Source organism: Myiozetetes cayanensis, unplaced genomic scaffold (genome assembly GCF_022539395.1).
Source record: "Myiozetetes cayanensis isolate MyiCay16 unplaced genomic scaffold, myiCay2020 scf15, whole genome shotgun sequence".
In the NCBI taxonomy this organism is placed as follows: domain Eukaryota; kingdom Metazoa; phylum Chordata; class Aves; order Passeriformes; family Tyrannidae; genus Myiozetetes; species Myiozetetes cayanensis.
Window position 1 is genome coordinate 1,280,786 of NW_026087159.1, and position 24,920 is coordinate 1,305,705.

Here is a 24,920-nt window from a genome sequence, read left to right on the forward strand (position 1 = left end):
TTTATTTTTCTCTTTTCTTCCACACCACAATAATTTGATTACTAACCTTTTATTGAAAAGTTCACGTTTTCACTTCACTCTATTGTCATAGAAATAATCCTTGTGGTTGTGGGGAATGACAAGGTACTATTACTAGCTGAACATAACTAGTTACTTTAAATTGCCATATGGAAAATGCAGATCAATAGTATTTAAGCTTCTCCATAGAGTAAGAAGCAACTTAAAGCACAGAACAACTTCAAATATTTTGGAATCCAGAGTACCAAAACCTGTGTGAGGAGCAGCTCGTAGGAGAAGGCAGGGATAATGACAATAATAATAATACTAATAATATAGACAAACTGCAAATAATTGTTATGAATATAAAATATAGCATTTTGAAGGCTCTTTATACATTTATTAGGAGCCTTAATGGGAGCACTTTTCTTTAATGAACAGAATTTAACCAGGTGACATCAGTTGTATTTGTTTTTCTCAATCTATACACATTGAACTTTAGACTGAAATTATGTGCAGAGAAGCACTTCAGTTCTCATGTCAAGCCAGTGAATTGCTGAACTTCTTAATTTCATTTTTTATTATTATAAACCAAGTATCTCCTCTAACTCAGGTCCTTGTTTTTAAGGCTTGAATTAATAAAATATTTTCAGGTGTTTTTACTGCCAGTGCCACGTGAACATCAGAGTATATTGTAAATATGTTGAAGTTATAAATAGATACAATTTTCTGTGTTATTAATGAGAGTACACTGATGAAAATGTCAAAGCTGTATAATTATGCACCTCTTGATAAAGAGTGCACAGATAAAGGCAATTTGTAAACCGTAATTTCAACCTTTTTTAGTGAAATTCTCATTTCTCTGCTTTTTTCCCCTTCTCTCTTCAAACACCAAGTGCCTGCTTTATGACGTCCTTCAGGAGAACACTCCCTCATCATTCCTGGGAACAGGTCTATGGAAAAGCCACTGGCACCTGGCTTGGATCAGGAATAGTCACAGACCCAGTGCCTGTCCCTGTGCTGGCTCTGCTGGGGCACCCCCAGTGCTGGGGCAGCTCTGGGACCCCCAGACAAGAAGGACATTGAGGGGCTGGAACGTGTGCAGGGAAGGGAGTGGAGCTGGGAAGGGGCTGGAGCAGCAGGAGTGGCTGGGGAGGCTCAGCCTGGAGAAAAGGAGGCTCAGGGGGGACCTTCTGGCTCTGCAACTCCCTGACAGGATGGGGGAGCTGGGGGAGATCGGGCTCTGCTCCCAGGGAACAAGGGACAGGAGGAGAAGAAACATGTCAAGTTTGCTAGGGGTGGTTTAGATTGCATATTAGGAAAATTTCTGAATGGAAAGGGCTGTCCAGCCCTGGCACAGCTGCCCAGGCCAGTGGTGGAGTCCCCATCCCTTTTTAAAAGCCCTGTGGATGTGGCATTTGGGGACATGGGTTAGTGGTGGCCTTGGCATTGCTGGGGGAGCAATTGTACTCGATCTTAAAGGTCTTTTCCAGCCTCAGTAATTCTATGACTACACATATTTCCAGTGTGTTGAAAACAGTGAAAAAGTTTCATTGAACACTTGTTCAGGACAAAATCCATGATTTCAGAGCACAGAGGTAGAACCTGCTTGGACACAGATTCCGTGAAGCGAAGCATAGCTGGTGTTACTGTTTTGTGGTAGTTTCTACAGATTTTAAGGCAGCCTAGCAGTGTATAGGAAATGTATATATAATCCTTAGATACTGCTCTTAAAGTGAAGGCTTATTATGGCAGAGCTCAGCAGTGAATAACTGCTGTTGAGTTGTATCGGTCGCTTGAAAATGAAGTCTGACTTAAAGCTAGTGACTGGATTAATCAGCTACTCCTCAATTGCATTCATTGACCCTCTTCATTCAGGCACTGTAATTAAGAAAAACAGCAGTGACTTTAAGTTTGGCACCTGAATCACAAGGTTAAAGCAGTAAATTTCGAAGTGTGATTGGTGCCGGGCTCAGAGGAGGTATCTCTTTTCTCACTGATGATCAGGAGTCTCGGCACCTGGCAGAGAAGCAATGAGTGAGGGAGAAAAAGGCAGGCAGAGGGTTATGGAGCATTTTCAGAGTTATTAAGACGTGGAAGACAGATAATCCTGTCCTTGCAGACTTAGAAATACAAAATATTTCAAATAACGTTCTAGATTACTGGGTTTCGTACTGACCTTGCTGTAAAAGAAAAATATATACTGGTTTCTAGTTAAGAATACAGACATTGCCAAGGTTTAAAATCAAAATAAGAAGTCTCTCTTTTCTGGAAAACTGCTTTTTGCAGAAAAAAATTTAGAATTTGGGCCCTAATTCTGTTAAAATACCCATCTTTGGATGCTGCTGCCTATCACTGTTGATGTGAAGTAGATGTACAGCTGGAAGTCAAGGGACCTCTTGCCACTATAGATATGTCAGTTTGGATGATTCTGTAAGATACTTGGGCAAATAATGCTATTTCAAATATGAACCTTTCAGAGATGAGTCACACAGACAACTCAGCTGATGTTGCAGATCCTCTGCCTTATTTTATTAAAAGTCAAAGAGGTCCATTAGAGTATCCAGGCTGTTCTGTAACTATGGAGCATTAAATGTAATCCCCATCACTCAGGTATGAAGCTCAAGGAATTATAATTGCAATAAAGCATTTTAGTCCTTAGGTTTCTAAATTTTATGCCACAACCAGGAAAAAGGAGTAACCCAGCTGCCATCTATGTCCAAAACCATCTTCTTAACCCTGGCTGAAGGCTGAGATCAAATGTCTTGGTTAGTAACTAGTAGATTAATAGCTGTAAAATTTGTATAAATTGTTTCTGTCTTCTCCAAATGCCACATATGTATTTAATGCACAAGTTATATCCTGTGAGCTGTTTGAGATGAATAATGCTTATACAGCTCCAGGTAGATAAGGTTCTGAAGGGTATGTGAAGAAATAACTCAGTGATCTAACTGGTGTAAATTGCACCTTTAATATTTCTACCTTGTTTTGAGACGGACGTGACATGTTGAGCGTCTCAGGTATGTGACTGATGGGTTTAAAAACATGCCTTGTGAAAGAAAATAAACCAGCTGGCAAATAAAAGTGCCTGTTGGTTTGGGCCATGCACTGTCGGGAGGGAGAGGATTCTTGTTCCTCCTGTTCTCAGGGCTGTGTTCAGTCTCTAGGCTGGTGCTTCATTTGCCAATCCCTGTTTCTGCAACTTAGGCAGAAGACAGAAGATGAAATACTTCAGCATATTGAATTAAGAACAAGAAACTTGCTGGCAGATTTCTGTGTGCTTTCCCGGGATGATATTCCATTCACTGTTAGTGTTTACTGTGTATTTCTCTGCTCTGCAATATAATTCTTGCCTTCGTCTATTCATCTGGATGTCAGCTAGAAATTAAAATAAAAGGACTGCACTCTAAATGGATTCCTGAATGCTTTTATAAAGCATGGCAGGTTTAACAAACAGGCTCGATAAAAGTAGTTCCCACTTTGCCTCAATAATCAGAAAGGTTGTTTGTGTCCTTGATTAGGCTGTAGCTGTCTTGGCTTTATTTCTTGCTTATTCTGTTGTATTCTGTGTGTGAGTGCAGCTTTTAGCATTCATATTTTTAGTGGTGTTTAAAACCAAAATCCTTAAATCAACATTATTTTTTTTTCCATTAAAGAGATGCATTTGATACAATCCCCAAGAAATGCTTCCAGCACATGCCAGTTTTTAATTGCTTTACCAATTATGATTCCTCAGGTCTAGCTAATAAATTCCTGCCTAACTGTGCACTTATTCCGAGTATGGGCGAGATGTAGACACCGTTCAGATGTGAAGACCTATTACAAGATTGAAATAGATTTCTAATGCACTTATCATTCATCTTTGCAGAGTGTGATTTCAATCAGAAAAAAAAAATGATGAATGGTTTGACAGTTTCCACCCATATACGCTAAAACATAATATGCTGCTTCTAGTTTCAGCTATTACAGACTTTAACATGCAATGTGACCTTGGTCTGCAAAGCATGTTTGGTTAGCACAAAAACTTAATCATAAGAAGTCATAAGTAGAATCCTTCTTCTTTACTGCCCTTTTTCTGGGACTTGGAAATTTATTGCTTCTGGGACAGGTAGGATATGAACAATGGGCCAAATAGAGTCCAGGGTTATCTCATCTGTGTGAAAACTGCTGCTGAAAATCGATGTGACCTCTGCTACACTGTCATCCCAATTCCCACCCTCTGTGTCCTATTTGTCTTTTGGTAGAAGCTTAGATCTGTGTGCTGTCTCTATGTGTCTCTCTTGGGCCAGATTATCAAAATGAATCATTGCCTGCATACCTCTTATATTTCTATTTATTTTCCTGGTGTTGACTAGGTCTGATGAAATATGATTCTTTTTGCATTTGATCCTCACTGCAGCAAGCAGCACCTAATTTAGCTGTGTCTATCTCTTTAAAGAAGAGTAATACTATTTTGAAACTTCAATCTGCTGTACAGTAGCATTACAAACCATAGACCATGCAACCTGTCTTCACAGTCAATAGTAATTTTCCTTTCGGCCAATTTAATGTTATTACTTTCATCTCCAAATAGTAGAGATTTCTAGAGGTGTTAAGGCAGCTCCTGGTTTTTTATGCATACTTCATGTATTACCTTCTTTTTCAAATGCCACTTCTGTTTAGTTTTTTGTGACTCCATGGCTTAGCTGTTATTTCTGTGCTGCATCATATGCGACAACTAATCAGTTTATTTTAAAGACTCTGCCACTGATATATTTAAATATGAGAAATGGTGTGTCTGAATCAGCACAAACTCCGTGGTCTGAGCATGTTACCCGAGTTGGGATTTTTTAAATGGATCATTTAAATTACATCTAAGATGTTTGCTCTGAGGATGTGTAGACGTTCCTGGCTTTTGTTATTAGTCCTGAAGAATCATTATGAAGATGTTCTGTTTAATGAACTCACACAGCAAAAACAAAATACTCCCTATACAGAGATTTCAAAGAATACTTGAAAACTACTAATGCTCCTGGTTTGTTGTCAGGTGGGTGTTTTAGACACACAGCAAGAAGTGCTGCTCGATGGAAGCTCCTGGAGTGCGTTACACGAGGAAATGTGCTGCTGGGGAGACACCTTGGATTAATTCATTGTTGTCAGATTCCTTCTGAGTTGTTTTTCCCTTAAATAAAAGGAGTGGGAGAAGGAGACCTTTTGAATATGATATAGTCTAATTGTAAATCTGGGCTTTAATATGACTAAAACACTTGACAGATGAAACTATCAGGGCTGGTGTGCAGCTGCCCTGAGCAAGCACTGGCATCGTGAGCTCATGGTCAGTGCAGTAGGCACAAGCTTTACTAAAAGGCAGTTGTTGAGGAGATACTCATCATGATTTCTGCAAGTGCAGGATCATAATATATATAGACTGGATTTTCATGGAATATTACACAGAAATATTCTTTTAACATTTCAGAGTCAAAGAAACGTACCGAGTTTGGCTTTAGGGACTGCTAGATTTTAATTTCGTGGTTTTCAGCAATTAACTCTATGTTTAAATTGAATACGTGGGAAGAAGTACTTACAGGGATCTGAGAGAAGGAGATGCATTTGCTGTCCTAAAAGATGGTTAAATTATTCTATTCTAAAATGCGAGTTCATAGGTGATGGTACTGATTCTTCCCCAAATTTAGAGGATTTTTGAAAAATAATTGCTAATGTTACTGTCTCTTTCTGGATACACATTTCTACTGTCTGAGCACAGCTTGATCTATACCAACACGATGTATTTGAAACAAGGGGTGAAGAAAAAGCTGCCAGGTCCTGGTTTTACACTCTGTAAGAGATGCACCAGTTCTGTGCAGGGAAGGCAGAAGCCACTCCCGTGACCTCACTACCACCCGACTCTCTCTCTGCCTGCCTTGGAAAGAACTCAGCGAGGCATTTTTGGCTGCTGCCAGTGCCTAGGAAGGCTGACAGCAGCCAGGTACCTGTTCAGGAACCTGCACTGACACCACGGAGCAGGAGGGGATGGATGACCCAGTGGAGATTATTTACTGCTGGGCATGGGAAGGGTAAAGGTAAAGGAGTAAAGAGATGTGATACATGCCTTGATTAGAATTTTGCCAAGGTTGTAGCAACAAAAAAAGCACATCACAGAATGGCAAACATGATAGAATGAAGAAAGGTCATTCAGGTTTAATGAACTGCGTAATACAGTTATAATTCTGTAGTATAATTCTATAGAATTTGAGATATAATGGTCTACTCTATTACAGCTGTGTTACAGTCTCACTATATTGATTATTGTTCTGTATTATTTCACAAACTTACCTTGGCAACAATCCCAGCTGCCCAAAGACTGAAACAGTGTTCGATTTCCTAATGCAGTTGTATTTACTTCCAGGTAAAGAGAATGCCAGTTTCTAGAAATTACATTCACCTACATTTCCAATGCTTTCTGATGTCGCTTTTAAACCTGTCTTTACAGAAGAGGTCCAAATTGCCATTCCAATAATGAAACCAACCTTAGATAAAGTCCAACTGGCTGGACAGGCCTTGCCTCCTGGATTTCCGGCGCCATTTCTTTTTGCTGATGGTCTTTCATCAGTAGAAACACTATTAACCAACATTCAGGTAAATTATTCTCTACAGGGCCGGGCTGTGGCGTGATAGATAACATGTGTTTCTTTTTCACTCTTAGAAAAAAGTTTTAGAAACTATTTTGTATCTGCAATTCTCATTTCTTTTATTTCACATAATGCTTAGATTTCCTCTCCCTGACATCATTGATTGTGAAAGGGTTTCATACATTGTCCATTTGACTTAATAATTGGCAATAATAGTCATATTAAAATTCACCAGTCTCATTATTCCTGCAGAGTATTCCCCCTGCAGCCGAACAGGGTCACCACTGACATGGCACTGTGTTTGTAACAAACCACATCAGCAGGATGAATTAGCCAAACTTACACTGAATGATTCCATGCCACAAAATTCCTCATGTTTTAGCTACTTCAAATGCCCAGTTGTGCTCCAGGTCTATAGGTTCCTGCTTTTAATTTTTCTGTTTTCCTAGAGGGTGTAAAAGAAACAAATGGAGGAATTGTGTCACCGCTGCAACAAAATGGTGTTTTCAGACCTTGCATTTGTGTGTGTTTTAGGGCCTGCTCAAAGTGGCTGTGGACAATGCGAGAGTCCAGGAAAAGCAGATACAGCAGGAAAAGAAAGAGTTAAAGATGGAGCTTTGTAGGGAGCGAGAACTACGAGAGAGCTTGGAAAGGCAACTCACAGCTGAGCTGCAAAGCAGAGGTGAGTGAATGAAAAATGGAGTTTAGTTATCTATTAAATGTGTAACCCTTTGGCATTTCCAGCCGGAGCTGTCGAGGACTCGCAGTTAACTGACACACTCCAGCACTGCAGCAGTGGACTAGCACTGCTAATGAAAGATTTAAATTTAATAAAGCCAGAATGAAGCACACTTTTCTGTGAGCAGACAGAACAGTGACTGAGGGATTATTTCCTGGAGGGCAAGTGGCTGCAGAGTTTTGGTGGGTTGTGAGGAGGAAAACTGTAGCAGTTCCATGGCTTTCAGGTGTATCAGTATCACTCTGCCCAGGCATTCCCAGCCCGATTTCTTCATTTGACATCTCTGATTTCTTTTGGTTTCTGCTATCATCCTCTAAGCACTTGAGAATCTGTCTTACTGTGAGGAAGATATGGCTGTAATTTGGGTTTTTAGGTGATTTTTTTCATCATCTTACTACTTACTTCCTTAGCCTGCATTTCTGCAGTTTTAGTGCTAGTAAAGTAGTTTGTCTTGTAGAGAACTTCAGTGCAGTAAAATAGTCAGAACTATGAGAAATTGCCCCCCAAGTACAAGAGCTGAAGCAAATAACCCTAGATAATTTTTTTTGCCATCAGGAGAGTAAGGTACAAAAGCACACCCCAAATGGGGCCTTCTGAGATGAAACCATGACTGTTGGGAAGCTTTTGATAATAATAGGCAATTAAATTGGTAAATCTGAATTTCTCGCTGTGCTGTTGAAAAGAAGGCAGTATTCTTTTTAAAATTCAGATCTGCATCTGAAGGAAAGGAACAGCACTTCATGTGCCAAAAGCTACTTCTAGATTATATCCATGAAATCAGAAAGATAAAACTAGATAAGACCAAAAATGTAGGTGCCAAGTCCTATCTTCCTGTGCATTTTGAATGGAAATGAGGTGTGTGGAGCTGTCTGCAGCCCAGGTCTCACTTAGAGACACCAAAGGGCACTTCTCAGTCTAGTAGTGATGGGTCAGAAAATACTACTGAAGTTGTTAAATTGCAGTGGGTGTCCAGAAATGTTGCATCACCCCAGTGTAAGTGTGGATGGCACTGTGTCTTTCTGTAAACCAAAACTTAGGACAGCACACTTGCACCTCCTGAGTCACATTTAAGTCACCAAAAACCTTAAGGCATTCACAGGCTTTGTTGGCTTCTGACTTGAAAGAGAATTTCACCAGTAATCAGTATCGTCAGAATTGTTTGTCTCTCAGGTCATCACCACGTGCACATCTTCATTGTTACAGAATATGTGTCAGAGATAGGCCTTTTCACATGGGCTGGCCAGTTTTCCAAATTTAGGTTCTATAGATCACATTTAGCCATTCATAATTTATTAAGTCCCTCAGACATTTCCCATGTAATGGTATCCTTTAATTTTTCCTAGAGCGTTCACAAATCCAGAAAGCTCTGTAAAAATCAGGAAGAATTCAGTGATCTTTGACCCCTTCCAGGCCTTGCTAAAAATGTTCTCCTGCTAGTTCTGAGAACATATGTGGGCATCAACCTTCTGGTCCAGCTCATCTTCCTTGTGCCAGCTGATCACAGACTCCTGCAACGTGGGCTGCTCTCAGGAGGAGAGCATTTCCTGAACACAGGATAGACTCAGCAGAAGTGTGGTGATGGGCCTGTAGACATCCTTCTGGTGAAGGGAGGTGCAGGTTGTGCAAAGAAGACACACAAGAGAGTGTGTTTGCACCAGTGGTGCAAGAAAAAACAAGTGTAAGAAAGCAATAAAGACAGGTTAATAAGGATAGTAAGGACAGTCTGCTAGCCCCAGGAGCACAGGGAAGAGGGGCTGTTGGCAGTAATGGTAACCTGGAACTGGGGAAAAAAACAAATAAAGGTTAAATATGGGATTAAGATTTTGGGTTTGAAAAGGAAAAGGCTTAAAAGGTGCATTTTATTGCTTGAGTTTATCTAGGTGAGGGAATACAATCATAGCCAATGTCAGCAGTTCCCAGTGAAGATATTGACCGTCTGGCTACAATTAATACTGTACAATTCTCTAGGTAATAGTTTTAGCTTTATAGTTGGGTTTAAGACTGAGATTAGTCAGGAGTACTGTTTTCTGCCAGATCTCCCATGGCACTACCAGGGGCCTGAGGATGATCTTTGTCAAGGCACTGATTCTGCTTTCCATGGGTAAAAGAGAAGATGAGATGACATCCCCCTTCTCTGTGCATCTCATCTTTTCGTATTTACCCATCTAACTCAGCTTCTCAGTGGCTTTATGCCTGGCTTCTGTCTTGGGCAGAGGTTCTTGATATTTCAGTTATTCTACTTCAGAATTAACCCAACTGCTGCTCTGTTTTTACCCCCAAAATTACCACCTAATTCCCTGGGATTTCACTCTCTGCACCCTCAGTATTCTCAGATTCAGATTCTCTTCCACTGCACACAGACAGTTCACCTACAGAAATAAATTCCATTTCCTTTTAATGTTAGAAGATATACCTAAAACTGAGTCTCTGACACATTCAGGAGACTTCTTCCATCCATGAGGAGTGTCAGTGTCTCAAGCTAGAACTGGGCCTTTGAACCTTGAACGTAAACAAATTTTTTACTGTCAGTTTTTACTAACAGTTGTGCCTTAACAGCCTTTCTTACAATATATTTACATTTCAGCAACAATTCAGAAACGCTTGAAGAAAGAAAAGAAGGCAAAGAGAAAATTGCAAGAAGCTTTGGAATTTGAATCTAAGAGGAGAGAACAAGTGGAGCAGGCGCTTAAACAGGCCACATCAGGTGACGGTCTCAGGATGTTAAATGGTAATGTCTTAGTTGGCCTTTCACAGTCAGCTTAAAATGATGTTTAATTGAGTGGAAAAAAAATAAAATTATGCACAGAGCAAATTCCAGAATAAAACCTCACAATTCTTTCCTGAAATAATAAAAAATCTATTTCAGGCCATGTGCTCTGGGTCACGAATTAAAAAAATTAATAAGTCTGCAAGTAGAGAAACAGACAGAGCAGTTTACACAGAGATGACAAGAAATGCTGAATATATTACAGAGAAATCTGTTACAGTGCCAGCTAAGACAATGTGAAATTTGGTTCCTATAAGGTTCTCTGAACTCTTCTCTCCCAGCAGATTCATTTTTAGAACTGCTGAGCTTCATTTTAAAAGCCATTTGGCTGAAGTTTGCTCAGCCTCAGGACCTATTAAGTTTGTTAAATATGTATCAGCTTTCAGAGCTGACTGGGTTTTGAATACTTACCAAATATTCTTTTGAGACAAAAGCAAATCAGTTCATCTCCTACACAGTGATTATGTTCTGAATACTGGGAGGATTTGCCTCTCCTGCTTAAGATGGTCCTGGCCAAAGTTTAGAGCTTTGGTTTGAACCTTTAAGACTGAACCTAGTTGAGTTTTAATTAATTTCAGGTTCTGTAGCTAAGGTTTAGTCTGTGCGTCCCTGCTGTGAAGTCTCTGCAGAGGCTCAGGAATCGGAGAGATGTTCAGGCTCTGCCGTGTTTGTGTGTCCTGTGGTCTGTGTGTTAATTTGTGCTGCCTGCTTTGGGCACTGCTAGAGCCTGCAACCAAAAACTGCCCGGGCTGCTGAGTGAAAACGCTGAGCGTGGCTTGTGTGGCGCTCTCAGCTGTGAGGGCTGCCCAGACTGTCCTTTAGAGTCAGGGCCAGGCTGTCTGTGTGAGCTGGCACCTCACTCTGCGGTGGACTGCGAGCTGTGATTTATCTGGAGCACCCAAGAGACACAAACTCAGTGAGCAGGAGAGCAGGATCCTTCAGAGGCATCCTCATCTGCTGGGTTTTCCAGCCCAGCTTGTCACTGTAAGCAGGGCCTGGCTGGTGTTCCTGGAGCCCCGACAGTGCCGGGGGTGATCCAGGTGTGGATTTACAGCCGCGGTCGCACCATGATGGGGGACAGGGACCCAGGGCAGAGTGGGTGGACAGAGCCAGCAGAAACCTTTTCCTCCTCTGGATCAGACAAATGCCCTCATTGGATCCCACAGTCAGACCCAGCACCTCGAGACGAATGTCAGAAAACACCCAAAATCCTGCCTGTGCTGTAAGGTCGTTCACCCAGGTTGTGCCACTGCAGGGAAGCACCTGCTGCTCACACACCAGTCAGGAGCACCCAGCAGTTCTGGAGCCACAAATCCAGGGATGCCAACGTGCCATCAGTGTGATTAACACACCTTTACATCTGCTGGTGTGGGCCTGGCTGTAACATTTTGATTTGCAGGCACACTCAGGTAGTCATATATATGTTAGTGCCTGCAAGAGGCAGATATTTACATGCTAATCTGATTGCACATGCAAATCAGGTAGCTCATTAGCATCTTAATCCACAATTTAATTGCAGGTACAATTTTATGACAACAAAATGTGAAGGGCTATTCTGAGTATTTTTAATTTAACTCTGACGGTCTGTCTCATTTAACAGATGCTGTTATTAGTTACAGATGACTTTGTCATTTTTTGTATATACAACGTGAACTCTAAAGGGTTTGAAAAGAAAGAATCTTTTCAGACTGATAGATCAGTGCCCTGGACTTGCCTTCAAAACAGGAATCTGAGTAAGGGAAACCCTGTGGAATAGCAGTCACTTGCAATTTTATAAGAAAAAATTGTATATATGTGAAAATATTACTTTTTAATCATTTATCTTTATAGAGTTATATGTGCATCCATGACCTATATTTTATTTACTCATATATTACTAAAATATTACCCTCCCATGTAAGGACTTTGCAGGGTTGTCCTGCTTGACACAGAGTTGAGGTACTGTGGAGTGACCAGCAAAATGTCATCTGTGACAGATACTGACACTCCAACTAAAGGGATCTGCAAAAGCAACAGTGCAGTTATTCTCTATCTGAGAAAGTCCAGGACAGGCTTTTGCACAGAAAACCTCCCAAACTGTGCACACAGTTCCCTTTCAGGTGTGGGTTTTTCCTTGCTGTGATTTCTGAGTGCTTGTATGATAAAGGAAGCAGATGTTTCTCCAGGATTTGAGGTGCCATGGATTCAAATCACATACCCTTCATGCTAATCCTTGTTGGCACAAGGTGGATAATGGCATCTGTTATCGTAACACCCTGGGGTGTTGGAGCCCCCGCCCCCACCCCAAGGACTGTGCAGACAGAAGTATTATCAGTATGAAATTAAATAGTTCCAAAGTGAGTATCGTTAGGAGACTCCTTCTCAACTTGGAAGAAAGGGCACAGTCCTCTTCGGAAAGCTCTTGTCAGAAATCAGGAAATATTTCACATGGTATGGCAGATGTGATTTTGGTTTGGGGGGTAACACGTGCTGACACAGCCTGGGCTGAGGTTTTAAATGCAATTTGCACAGCCCTTATCTGTAACATGCACTCACACAAACTGATACACACACATACACAAAACTGCTGCCTGGCACTGCCTGTATTCTTAAATTCTTTAATTTGAAGGTATTTGGCTGTATAGGAGACTCAGTGTATTTTAATATTACACAGTTTCATTTTGACTTTTATTTTTCATATGTCAGATGCCCTCGTTCTCCAAGAGGCTTTTACAGACATATTAATACCACGTGTTGGTTATTATCTAATCGTCAGACAAATGTGAAGCACGTTAAAAATAATTCACTGTGAGACCAGTAATGTTTGCACATTTTGGAACCAATTTACTACTGAAAATTCTGTGAGGACCAAATGTTTTATGCAAGACCGTGTAACTTGGAGATCACCCTAGTTTGCTATAAATATTTTTCTAAAGATGCATGAGAGAGGGGCAAAGGGGAATGCATTAATCTTCAGTCTCACATCTTTCAGATGCTGGAATCCCAGATATGGAAATAGAACACAACGGAACCCAACATGACAGTGCAGCAATGCAAGGTGCAGTATGTACCACAGCCCCTCACCTACCTGGTTGTTGTGAGCCACAGTAAAAATTAAATGTGTTGCAGAGTAGTTTTTGTATCTCTTTTTCTGCTTTAAGATAAATGTGAATTATGCAACTTGTTTGTTTTCCTGTTTGATATAGAAGACTGTGTAAGATCAGTACTTAGTAAGACCAGAAATTAACTTTGTTTAAGTACAGGTGTGAGAACCTCATATTTATCTGTCAGATATTTGCTCTTAGTTCAAAAGGGGGGTTACATTTGATGTATCTTTTTAAAATATTTTACCTCTCATCCTTACCTGCCTATCAAGATCACAGGTGTTTTCAAAAAATACAAGAACTGTAGGTGAAGAAGGAAAGCCATTCTAAGTTATCTAATGCTCCTTCTTCCTCACTGTTCAGCACCTCCATGCATGGTGTCTGAGTGCTTCCCAAAGAGTAATAAATGTGTTGGGGTGTAAGGAATTGTGTCATCATCCTTTGGGAGAGCTGAGCTGTAGAGTCCTAAGAGATATTCCCAGTACCATTGGAAGCCTCTTTGAGCCACACAGTCACCTGTGATAAAATTTGGTCTGAGTAATTACTGAAATTCTGTAACTTTGGAGACAGTCCAGTCTGTGGAGTTGCTTTTCTGTAAAACCAGCCTTTTTGTCCCTTCAACCCTGTGCCATATTCATTCCAGACCATTCAGTTCTGTGCTGGCTGCTGCCTCTCAATATATCTGCTTCTTCTAAGAGCAATTCCACCCTTTCCACAGCATCATGTAATGGTAATGTGCAAAAATACCGTGTGTTGAGGTAACTAAACACAGTCCCTTCTGTGCAGACAGAAGAAGGGCTGCAGTGCAGTTGCAGACACAAACCTCACTTGAGCATTTCTCAACTGGTGAAGGCTTGACTTCACATACCTCTGGTGTGCATCTGTCGTCCATCTGTCATCCATACAGGAAAGCTTTCAAATATTTTTCCTGTTGTCTCTTTTTTGTGATTTTAGGTTCATATGCTCTGCATTACAGAGAAGGAGAATCACAGCTTTACTGTAATGCCTATATATACATATAACATATGTGTGTGTATATATATATATGTACACAGATGATTAGAGTTGTGCTCTAAATATTGCAGTTGGAAAATTGCTGCTGCCAGAAATAGTCTAAATGTTGGATAAGCAGTTGGGACACATGTGTTTAAATTTGACAGGCAAAATGTTCCTGTTTCTGCTCTATTCGTGATACCTGCTGAAATGAATGCTCAGTGCTCTTCCAAAACAATTCTGAGAGTTAAAGGTACATTTGAGCAGACTCTAGTAAAGAAAAGAAAGGTAATTCAGTTTTCAGTTGAAGAAAAAAGTTACACTTGGCTCAAATGTGTCTTCACATCAAAAATGATTACAAGTACTGTGAGGAAAGTGATGCATAGCCAATCCCAACAACCATTTACTTAAAGGAATTAAGAGAACTGTTTTATATTACCTGTAGTGGTTCATTAATACACAGGAAAATGTTGAGATTTTACCAGTTTTATTTCAGGTTGTTCTGGGGGATTTTGTTTTCCCTTTTCTTTTAGTCTGATACCAACAACATCATTCTTTACTTGTAACAGTCTTTGGCTCCTGAAGTGTTTGTTCAGGCTAAAAGCATGGCCAGAGGGAGAGCTGTGTATCCACAGTGTTCAGTGTCTCTGGGCTCAGCGCATGACCTGTGCAGTGGGAGCTGCAGTCCTGTCCCATGTCCCTCCATAGCAAAGCCTCCCTTCCCTTCAGTCCTCACTATAGGGACTGGCAGCTCCACTAGCTCTGACCTCTCTGCTCATATGGAAACGTGGGAGCAGCTGATCCCGTTGGTCACTAAACATCTCGGCTGATAAAAAGGTTTCTGAAGAGCTCTCGGTAGAGCTTGTTCAGATTTCAAAGTGTTTCTGTCCTGCAGCACCGTCTCTCTCATATTTTTTTTATGCTGATAACTGTAACAACTTTTCATTCTCTTTCCCTTTGATTCCCATTTGTGTTCCTGACAGCTGCTATTGCACTGCCAGCTTCAACAATTGGAGCACACTCCCTCGTTGCCCCGTCATTTGCCACCTTTGTTTTTCGGGCCCTGGGAGGAGGAAGGGTCAAAACACATGTCCCTAATACAAAGCTGTTTCCAAGCTTCCAAAATCTCTCTCTATTGCACAGAAAAAGGCTTCAGCATCAATGCAGACCTTTCTTTTATTGTTGTCAATAGCTCTGCTGGACAGAAATCTATCATTCACACGGTGCCTTTCCTTTGAAATTCAATTAGTTCCACTGCCAGTATCTCCTTAAGACTGTTTAAAGGAAAATTACAGAACTACTGCACAGACACCTTTCACGGGGATTAAGTCATATCATATTTTATGCTCATTTCTTAAAATGATTTTATTAACACAAGCTGTTCATGTACTGCATTTCTGATCTGCATTATAAATCTTTTCCATTTAGTTGACTCATTTTCTCTCTGCTTTGTATATTAATTGAACGGAAATTTCACGCAGACGAGACTTAAAACTTTTCTGTACTTTACAGTCTAATACCTCCATCCTCCATATACTGAATCTTCTAGTTCAGAGCTTGATCTGGGAGGATTTTAGCTGACAGAAGAGAACAGCAGTAGCTGCAGTGGTCATGAAACTCCTGCAGAGCAGGAGCAGGTGATGAGCACACAGACACCCTCCTGCTCCCCTTGCATCACTCACTCGTGGGCCAGCACGATAGTACATCAAGCATTTTAGCAACCAGTCTCCCTTTCACATAAAATAAACATACTGGGTGTCATTAAGTGCACCTTCAGATCAATGATTTTTGCAAATGACATTCAAGTACCATTCGAGTAGTGCATTTTTGCTGATAAAAGCAAATTAAATTAGCACAACTACAAGTGTGCTGATAAAAACTAAAACCGAACAGCAGCACCATTAGCTAACAAAGTAATATTTTCTCTTTACTGCTTTCTGCCATTTAGTTATTATCCTATTGGAAATCTAATTATAATCCTTTTACTCCCTAGTCAAACTTCACAGTTTTTGCAAGCTTAGCACTGACAAGTGATTTCATTACATTTGATTGCCCGCGCCCAGATTGACTTAACTTCACTCCGAGACCTAAAAGCCCTCTCAGTTTCTCAGATTCCCTGTTTGCACATTACAGCAACAGCTCCTTTAATTAATTAGCATGAACAGCAGTAACATGAACTGCTGAACAGAAAATAACATCATTTTATGATCGCAGGGAGACTTCTCCCTTTGCATGTTTATACCTTAGTTAACTTTTGTATTACGATATTTCATTGTTAGGGGATATTGGAACAATCAACAGAGCAATGTTAGCTTAAAATCTTAAAAATTAGATGTTACCGTAATACTTGATGATAACAATTTACAAAAAAATAAAATCCTCTGAATTTCAAGAAGGAGGCAGGAGCACAGGCAGACAAGTGAGGTGAAAACATGGTTCACTGTACCTGCAACAGGAGATGACCCAGGGCAGATGCTGCTGCTGCTTTTGTTTGTGAAATAATCTGGCAGAGATTTGGCAAAAGACCTCTAAAAAAAGGGAGTAACCTCACTAAAAAGTGAGTAACTTTTTATTTTTGGATGTTGGAAACTTATTTGGGGTTTTATAATGAAGAAAACTGTTGCCATAATTTTTTCAATATTCTGATCTAACCAGTCAGTTTCTAAACCCAACTTTTTTCGTTTGAGTCTTAGGTCTTTTCTTCTTCCTCCTGCCCAAGCTGGGCTCTGTCCCTAGTGCATGTCCTGCTCTGGATGCTCTGTATTATTAAACCCTTAATACTTACCTTGTGCAGCATTTCTAGAAAAACTCTTTTTCAAGTTCATATGCAGCTACCAGGCTGTGATACCCATGCACACGGCAGCCAGTGTGGCTGAGAGCTGCTCTTCTGCTCCCCAAAAACAGGGCCCTGTTCAGTGAGAAGCCATGAGGTGCCTGCCCTGGCTGAGTCATTTCAGTCTCAGTGCTATTTCTGCTTTTGGCACGCAGTGTTTTTCTGGGTGTCTCTCTCTCACATGAGGGAGGGTGTGAGATTTTGTGACTCATGCAAAACAGAAGGTGGGTAAAGGTTTCCCTAGGAGACCATTGAGCCTTAAGGTCTGGACCTGTCTGTCCTTTCAAAGGGCTGAAACATTTATTCAATAATTCAGTGTCTGCAGACTTGAATATTTCCTAAGTGGGAACCACTGTGCTACCTCCCTGTCTGCTCAGACTGACTGTGGCAATCCAGCATCTGCATGGTCTGTGCTCAGTGGCTGCTGTTACTTACTGGAAATCCTGTTTTCAGTACAAGTGTTTTTAACTCTATTAACATTTATGTGGAAATATTTGGCAGGGTAGTCCTAAGCACAAAATAAGTCAGGAATAAAGCCTAAACCAGCAGGTCTGTGAGTGAACTGCACTGCAGGGTCAGGCAAGCGTGGTCCTGCCTGTAGCGAGGAGATGTCCAGGCAGCACTGGACATCAGAGAGTGCGCATCTGCAGGGGTGGCAAAAGGCCATAGGAAAAACCTTGGTTAGTAGTGCTGCAGAAGCACCATTTATCATCCGGGTTCTTCCATGGGTCTGGAGAAAGCTGTGCCCTGCTCAAGGTGTTACACTTTTTGATGCTCAGTTTGGACAATACTTGCAGATAAAAGGAAGGGAGAAGTTCTACTGGACAACTAATAAGCAGGCAAAGAAGTCAGTTTTCCTGTCATCATTCAGCTCAGTGACCAGCTCGAATCCATGAGAGCTGGCTGTAAACCAGGTCTTCTTTTTTATCATGGTAGTCATAGGGATCCTCTGCTGTGTTCTGTAATTGCTGTGATCCTTACCCACTAGCAGAGGCCTGGATGCAGCCTCCTTCCAGGCAGGCAGCACTCCTGTCTGCTAAGAGGGTTTTCTGAGGGCTGTCATCCACAGTAGAACCAAACTGTTCTCTGATTTTTCTTTTTCTTTCTGCAAAATGAGAGACTGGTTCAAACTAATTAGCCCCAGCTTTGCAAGTTAATTTATTGTTATTTCTCATGTGTTGCTGCATCCAGGGCTGGGCTTGGCTCTGATCTAACTGAGGTGCTATTTACACAGCCTGGGAAGGGTGAAGAGCTCAACTACTGTCCTGTAGGATACTTGTGGTGTCCTGTAAGGCTTTTGGATCCAGCCCCTTCAGCAGGAGTTGTGCAAGGGCTCTGAAGTGCAGAGTCTGGTACAGGGCTGCCTTCTCCTCTCCTCTGGCTACACAAAGAAGCAGGTCCCAGCTCCACCTGTCCTGGTTTCCAGCTGCTCTCCCAGCTCCTCCTCCAGCTGAGTTGGCAAAGTGGCATTTCCAGTTTATTATTTCATCTCTACAACCTGTAGTGCTGGGCTGGATTTTATAAACTGCATATGTAATTTACAGTTACTGATACAACAAATTTATCCTGGTTTTCTCATTACAAGGCAGATCCCAAATTTCCTCCCTCCACCAGTTTACAGTGTGCCACAGTTACCTGGCAGTCCCAAGGTGTAGCTTCCCTCCCTGGACTGGCTTTGCACACCAGCATTGCCAGGGCACACTGGGAGGGTGCACAATTTTGGGTTTAAAGTAGTTTTATGGAAATACAGATGAATTCTCAACTTAAAACAGAGATCTTACAACCCGAGCCTCACAAAGGATTTAGAAAATTAGGAGATGTTGAATAGGCTGAAAAAAGAAAACAAAATAAATGTGAATAACTATGCAGATGATGATTATTGCTTTTGGATTTGTTCATTATACACACATTAAAGCCTTGAACGATGGTATTGTGGCTAAAAAGAGTGCAAGAGCTGAATATACCCCGGGCTAGCAACTCAGGGAAGAGTACGCCATCCTGAGGGAAAATTCCAGTTATTAACAACACAGTCTCTGGCTCACCAAGGAACTCTGAGATCTTTACTTGTCTTGCACATTGTGAAGGGGAAAAAAATCCCTTCTAAATGTCTTGCTTATTAAGCCAGTCATGCATTGCTCTGTAGGCTGTAAAGCAGTGTAACATGCACAGGGGGCTCATAAGCATATTTAGTGTTAGGGAATATCATTTATACAGTTTTTATATTGTCAGTATTACCCCTAGAGAATGAGATTAGGCTTTAAACTACTGTAAATCTACGCTTTTGCTCACCTTTGTATAATTTCGGTTTTTAATAGAATGAAGCCCACATAAATGAATATTTGATTAAGGGATAAACCTTATAAAAGAATACATTGATTGCACACAAATTTATTCAAATCTTTGCTGTATAATACAGTAAAATGCTATAAAATGGTCTGTAGCTTGCAGTCAGCTGCACTGAGGAGATGGTGAATATTCTCCAGAAAAGATTAATTTGACAACATCACATTGTCTTTCCTGTGTAAGTGGGGGCACAGCTGCTCCCAACACGTTAATTCCTCAGAGGTGGTTGCTGTGTGACGTGGTTAATGCCATGGAGTTCAGTTTATTGCACAGCAACAAAAAAGTGTTTTAATTTCTGGAGAATAATTGAGAGCGTTGTAAAAAAGGAAATATTTAACTGTGCACTTTCTGTTCACTGATCAATGACATCCCCTGGGTGGCTGCACTGGGCTTGAGCTCTGGCATTTACTTTCTGTCTTACAGGTATTCCAGATACCTGCATTGAACTTTCCTAGAGAAATAAAGGGAACTGGAAGGAAATATGGAAACCTGCTCTGAAGTTTAGTCAGTCCTTCAGCACTCAGTACCCTCAGTGTCCACCTCTTACCTTAGCTAGAAAAATATTTTTAAAAATGTAATAGAAACATCAAGAACAGCCTGCACTGGGAAGGTGCCAAGTGCAGCTTCTTAATGATCACAAGGGGAAAAATTAAAAACAAACCCCACAGTATTCAGTACTTGCATTTCTGCTCACCCCCTCCCTAGGCTTCCATATTTCCCCCACTAAGTTTAAGACAATAATTTTCATCAGCCAAAGGCTTGAAACTAATTGGAGTCACTTCTTTGGAGGTTCCCATGCTCCCAGATGTTCCTCTGGAGCTGTTATGTCCCTGGCTCTTCCGATCTTTATTTGTGCTTACATCCAAAATACATATTAAATCATCTTGGTTTGGAGAGTCTGAGCCTCCTTAAAACCATGAAACATCCAATTACTAATTAGCCGTTTCCTGTTCCTAATGAAGTGAACATGTCGGATTTGGATTAAAATTCAGCTACTGTTCTCCTCTGTTTATGGTTCCAGATGTTTTTGTTTTATCTAGGAGGTTACTTTGACAGCTACTGCTAAATGATAAATCACTCATATTATAGCTGAAATGCATTTTGAAATTGAAATGTGGCAAACTTGGAGATTGCTCCAAGGATCAGTGTCAGTTAGCAGGTCAATACTTCCTCGATCCTTAGGAGTGTTCAGTATTGGCATATGTAAAACAGTAATGGGAGAGATGTCAACATTATACAAAATGCTTCTCCATATTATCATTTTGCTATCATCTTCCAGATCAGTACTTGCAGATTTAGCTGGGTGGATTCATGATTCATTGTATAATGAACAGGAATATGGATTCTTGTTAGCTTCACTTTCTGTGGGCATTTCAATATTTATTTTTTTCTCTGAGCTTAAAGTTGCTTAATGTGAAAAATCACAGTTGATAGGTAGTATAACTAGGAATATATTTATGAAGGAAACAAGTGGTTTTCTACTTCATTCTCTAAATAAAGAAATAGAATTTTAAACGAAAGGTGGTGGTTTGTGAATGAAAGAACAGTTTTCTAAGAACAGATCTTGATTTACATTTTCTTAGAGCAGAGCAGTTTTGGTTTAACACCCTGTTCCCTGGCAGGTTCTGTGCATGTGATAAGGGTCTGTTGTGAAGCTGGTGCCACGTTACTCGGTCTGTCCTAGGGAGTGGAGGCAATCCAACATGGGCTGCCTTCTGGAAAAAAAAAAAAAAGGAGGAAAATGAGTGTTCAGTTAAAAGCAAAAGCCATAAAGGAAGAAAATTCAAATCAAGGTATTTAGAGCCTGCACTCAGCAGCTGCTGACTGGAATATACCGTGAAAAACAGGGCTAGTGGGTCCTGGGCCCAGCTCAGTGCCCACACCTGCACCTGGGTTGGGAGGTGACCAGTGCCCTGAGACAGCTCATTTCTCTGCCAAACATTCATTTCTTGAGGGCTTGGCTGGGTTTTGTCACCCAGAGCCTGCTTTTCCTGTATAAAACATGCTCACATGATGGAGAGTTTAGTTTCTGTCATTTACAGATCTGATCATCTGGCTTGAGCTAAAAAGAGGTCCACAAAAAAGTGAGGAAAAGACAACCCAAAGTGTCAGTTAATTATAAAATGTTTTAACTGTGTCATTTTTTTTTTTCCCCTCCAGAAAACAGAACATACATCAAACCAACCATCATGTACTGAAGGAACCACCTATTGTTGAAAAATGTATAATGACCACTATCTGAAGACTATATAGTTCCTGAGAAACGTCCCTTCCAACCTTTGATGCCTTCAGTACTGTGTGAGGAACAGGATTTGTAGCATGAAACTTGAAGGACAATTCCAAGCAATTTACTGTTGCTGCATTGAAAAACTGCCGTATTAAGACATACTGAGACTTTTTACAAGCTTACCATACCAAACCAAGCCTGTTACAACAGATCGTTTTTAGGTCCCCGGAGATAGAAAGGAGTTTTAGTATTTTTAAGCACATACAGGAATTATTTCCCCCTCCCAGCCCATCCCAAAAAGAACTTTTTTTTTTTTTCCTTAGGAGGTGGCTATTACTGGATAGCAAAGGCACAATGATTTTAAGCCACACCAGTCCTGCACTGGCTGTACATCAAACAAGTCCAGTTTATCACTGAAACTGTTCAACATGGAGCTGTTTCGATTGTGTTTATAAATTAAGCTTTGTTTACTGAAGCAGATACTCAATATATATTACGTTTTAAAAAGAAATGTGTGTACATTTTTTAAAAGAACGATGTAAAAATTGTCCTTTCATTAGATGACCAACTCAAAAGTGTGAGCTAAACCCTAATAGCTGACGTAATATGAGGATTATAATTGATGCTTTTTTTTTTAATGCTCAGTTCAGCTTGGCTTTTGGTCTTTTAAGATGGAAAAATGAATATGCAGTAGAGTGTTAGATAATGGAAACTTTTAAGTATGGTTTCTCTGTTGTACCATATTAAGTTAAAGTACACATTCTTTGTTAAAAATGTTCTTGCTAAAAATACAGTATTAAAAAGTTTTTTGTTTGACTTTGGAAATCTTTTAAGATTTTTTTTTTTTTGGACTGTGAATTCCCATAGTAACTGTACTAATGCAAACCAGTATTTTGCACTATTAAAAATACTTGAAGAAATTACTTAATAAAGAGGGTGGGTTGGTATTAAACATTTTCCTAATTATTGTATGTTCCAAATTCTGAACTTTGCAACTGAAACATTCCCTTCTCAAAACATGTGACTGAAAGGTGGTTTGAGTCAGGTGGAATTAAGTGATCACCTGTTCTCTCTTTACTTTCATTCCTGGGTCAAAGGCACAGTGCTTATTTACTTACAAACTCCATGTTTACACACACATGCCCTGAATTAAATCACTGCCACTTAAAAACGAAAAAGACCTTTAAATAGAGTCATGGGGAATCTATTTCCTGTGATTATGTTTATTCCTGTCTACATCTGTATGTATAATGTTCAAAATTTCTTTTCTTTTTGGTACTACATTTTTTTCCTCATTAGCAGATTTTCCTCCTTCTGCAATCAGACTGTGCTCTGTGACACAGCAGAATAGAATCACCTGATTATTTTTTTTTGTTCCTAAAAGAAATCTCTTAGCTTAACCAGTGTCAGTTCAGAAAAATGTTAGCCTCTGTTTCACTGGTGATAAAAGGACTTTTCAGAATATTCTTTCAGTCTACAGAATTGGTTTGTTCCATAGTAATTTTATAGCAGGTGTTCTAATAACTCCATTAATCACGCTGCCATTGATCTAACAATCAGAACTTGAATAATGCAAAGAAACAGGAGGATTAGGAGCTGTGAGTCCTCCTGACTCTTATTAAGAGCTCATGTGTGACTAAAACACTGCACCACCCCATCTTGAACTCCACCTTTGAATATATGTTAATTTTAGTTTCAATTCCATTGTGATTCTCTGAAATGAGGGTTGGACCTTCCTTATGTCTAAATCTTATTTTTTAAAAAGGAGCCGAAACAGTGTTTGGGATGCTGCAGCGTTTCTGACTGATACTGCTGATAGTGCTCCTGAAAGGGAGGTCTTGGCTGAGTTATCCAGTATCGTGAGTTTAGAAAGACTTAAAGTAACTGAACAGTTCATTCTTTAAAATACCAACATTTCTGCACTTTTCCTGAATCTCCACAAAGGCTGTTTGAGCACTTTTTTCCTCAGTGGCTGATGTACATGTTACACAAGGCAGCATTGAGCCTATGATGATTTCTGGTTTGCCCATCACAGGCTACTTTTAAACATCAGAGTACTGACAGATGAGGTTTAGGAGACTCATAAACTTGAAAGACTGAATGTGTTCAGTCCTTACTAGGGGGCTCCTGATGAAAGTATTGACAGACCAGGGCACTGAGGGTTTTGGTGTCAGCTCAGCCTAAAGAGCAGAGTCTGACAAGCACTTTCTGTGGGGTAAACACATTAAAGCCATCCCGGGGTGGAGCAGGGCAGGAGGCACTTCAGCCTACACCATCACACTCCTCCTCACCTGAGGCCATGAGCTGAACAGCCCCAGCTGCTGCAGTGCTGGTACCAGGGAGGGACAGCACCTCTGGGAGGGTTTGGCTTTTGGATGTGGAGCAGAGGACAGTGACAGCCCATCCTCTGCAGGGTGTAGGCTGCTGGCAGCTGAGCTGGGGAGTGTTTTCAGCCTGGGGGGGCACTGCCAAGGTCGGGGTGCAGCACCCACAGCCCCTCTGCATCTGCCTCTGATAGCTCTGGGTCCCTACAAAGCATCTCCTTGTGTGGGAATGGCCTTTGGAATGGCTCGGTGCCAGCAGAGCTGCTGGTGGCCAGACACAAGGTGATCTTGGCTAAACACAGGCAGGTTAATGGACACTATTGCAGCCCTGTTGTGAATCCTGTGTAATGCAAACTGCTGCCACAATAAACCCCAGCAGGATCAATAGTGACCAATCTCCATGGGAGGCGTGGATCTATAGCAATGCCCAGCGAGAACACTCTGCTTTGGAAATGCACGGCTGTGCATTAAAACCTGAGCGCTGCTGTAAGTAATTGCTACCTACAAGTAAGTGGCCCATTAATAAATGTATTTACAGACAATTTTTGGTACCGTGACAAAATGTGGGCTAACCTGAATTGTTGCAGATTTCCCTCACGGCCTCAGCTGATCTCCACAACCACTCCTGTGCCTGTGTGCAGACTGAGCCCTAAATACACACAGGACCATTCCCAGCCTGGTCTTGGATCTGTTACCTTTGGCAACAATGCTGATGGAGGCACTTCCCACTTTCCTACTGCTGCTTCCAGCTGTGATCCCACAGCCTCCACCTGCACTGCTGTCCTTGCTGGGTTGGGGTGACGGAGGGACAGAGAGGGTTTTTTTTAAGCCAGGTCATGTGCTCTCATAGTTTTTAACACATACTACAAATGTTTAGGCACTTGTAAAATCACTGTTAATAAACAGTTTGACTTTATTTCTGTCTGCAAATAAGGACGTCTTTGATGATTTGAAGATGGGATGGAAGGGGGGGGGAGTATTTTTATAATGATGTATTTATAGATGA

The 24,920-nt window shown here is 40.9% G+C and overlaps 1 protein-coding gene and 1 long non-coding RNA gene across 6 annotated transcripts in view; one reads left to right on the plus strand and one right to left on the minus strand.

The window, feature by feature from the left end:
• The window catches only part of DACH2 (dachshund family transcription factor 2), a 243,779-nt gene extending 221,364 nt beyond the window's left edge, over positions 1-22,415 (plus strand). For 2 of the 5 annotated variants that reach the window (XM_050310301.1, XM_050310307.1), the window contains exons 8-12: positions 6,467-6,612; positions 7,140-7,287; positions 9,929-10,072; positions 13,083-13,153; positions 21,524-22,415. In XM_050310301.1, the coding sequence (XP_050166258.1) occupies positions 6,467-6,612; positions 7,140-7,287; positions 9,929-10,072; positions 13,083-13,153; positions 21,524-21,580 (566 nt within the window). In that variant the 3' untranslated portion in view covers positions 21,581-22,415. The remainder of the gene's footprint in view (positions 1-6,466; positions 6,613-7,139; positions 7,288-9,928; positions 10,073-13,082; positions 13,154-21,523) is intronic. The other 3 variants (XM_050310302.1, XM_050310305.1, XM_050310306.1) reach the window with 3 other exon arrangements.
• Positions 20,953-24,920, minus strand: part of LOC126637236 (uncharacterized) — a 140,135-nt gene continuing 136,167 nt past the window's right edge. The window contains exon 4 of the long non-coding RNA XR_007628297.1: positions 20,953-21,078. This is a non-coding gene — a long non-coding RNA (uncharacterized LOC126637236). The remainder of the gene's footprint in view (positions 21,079-24,920) is intronic.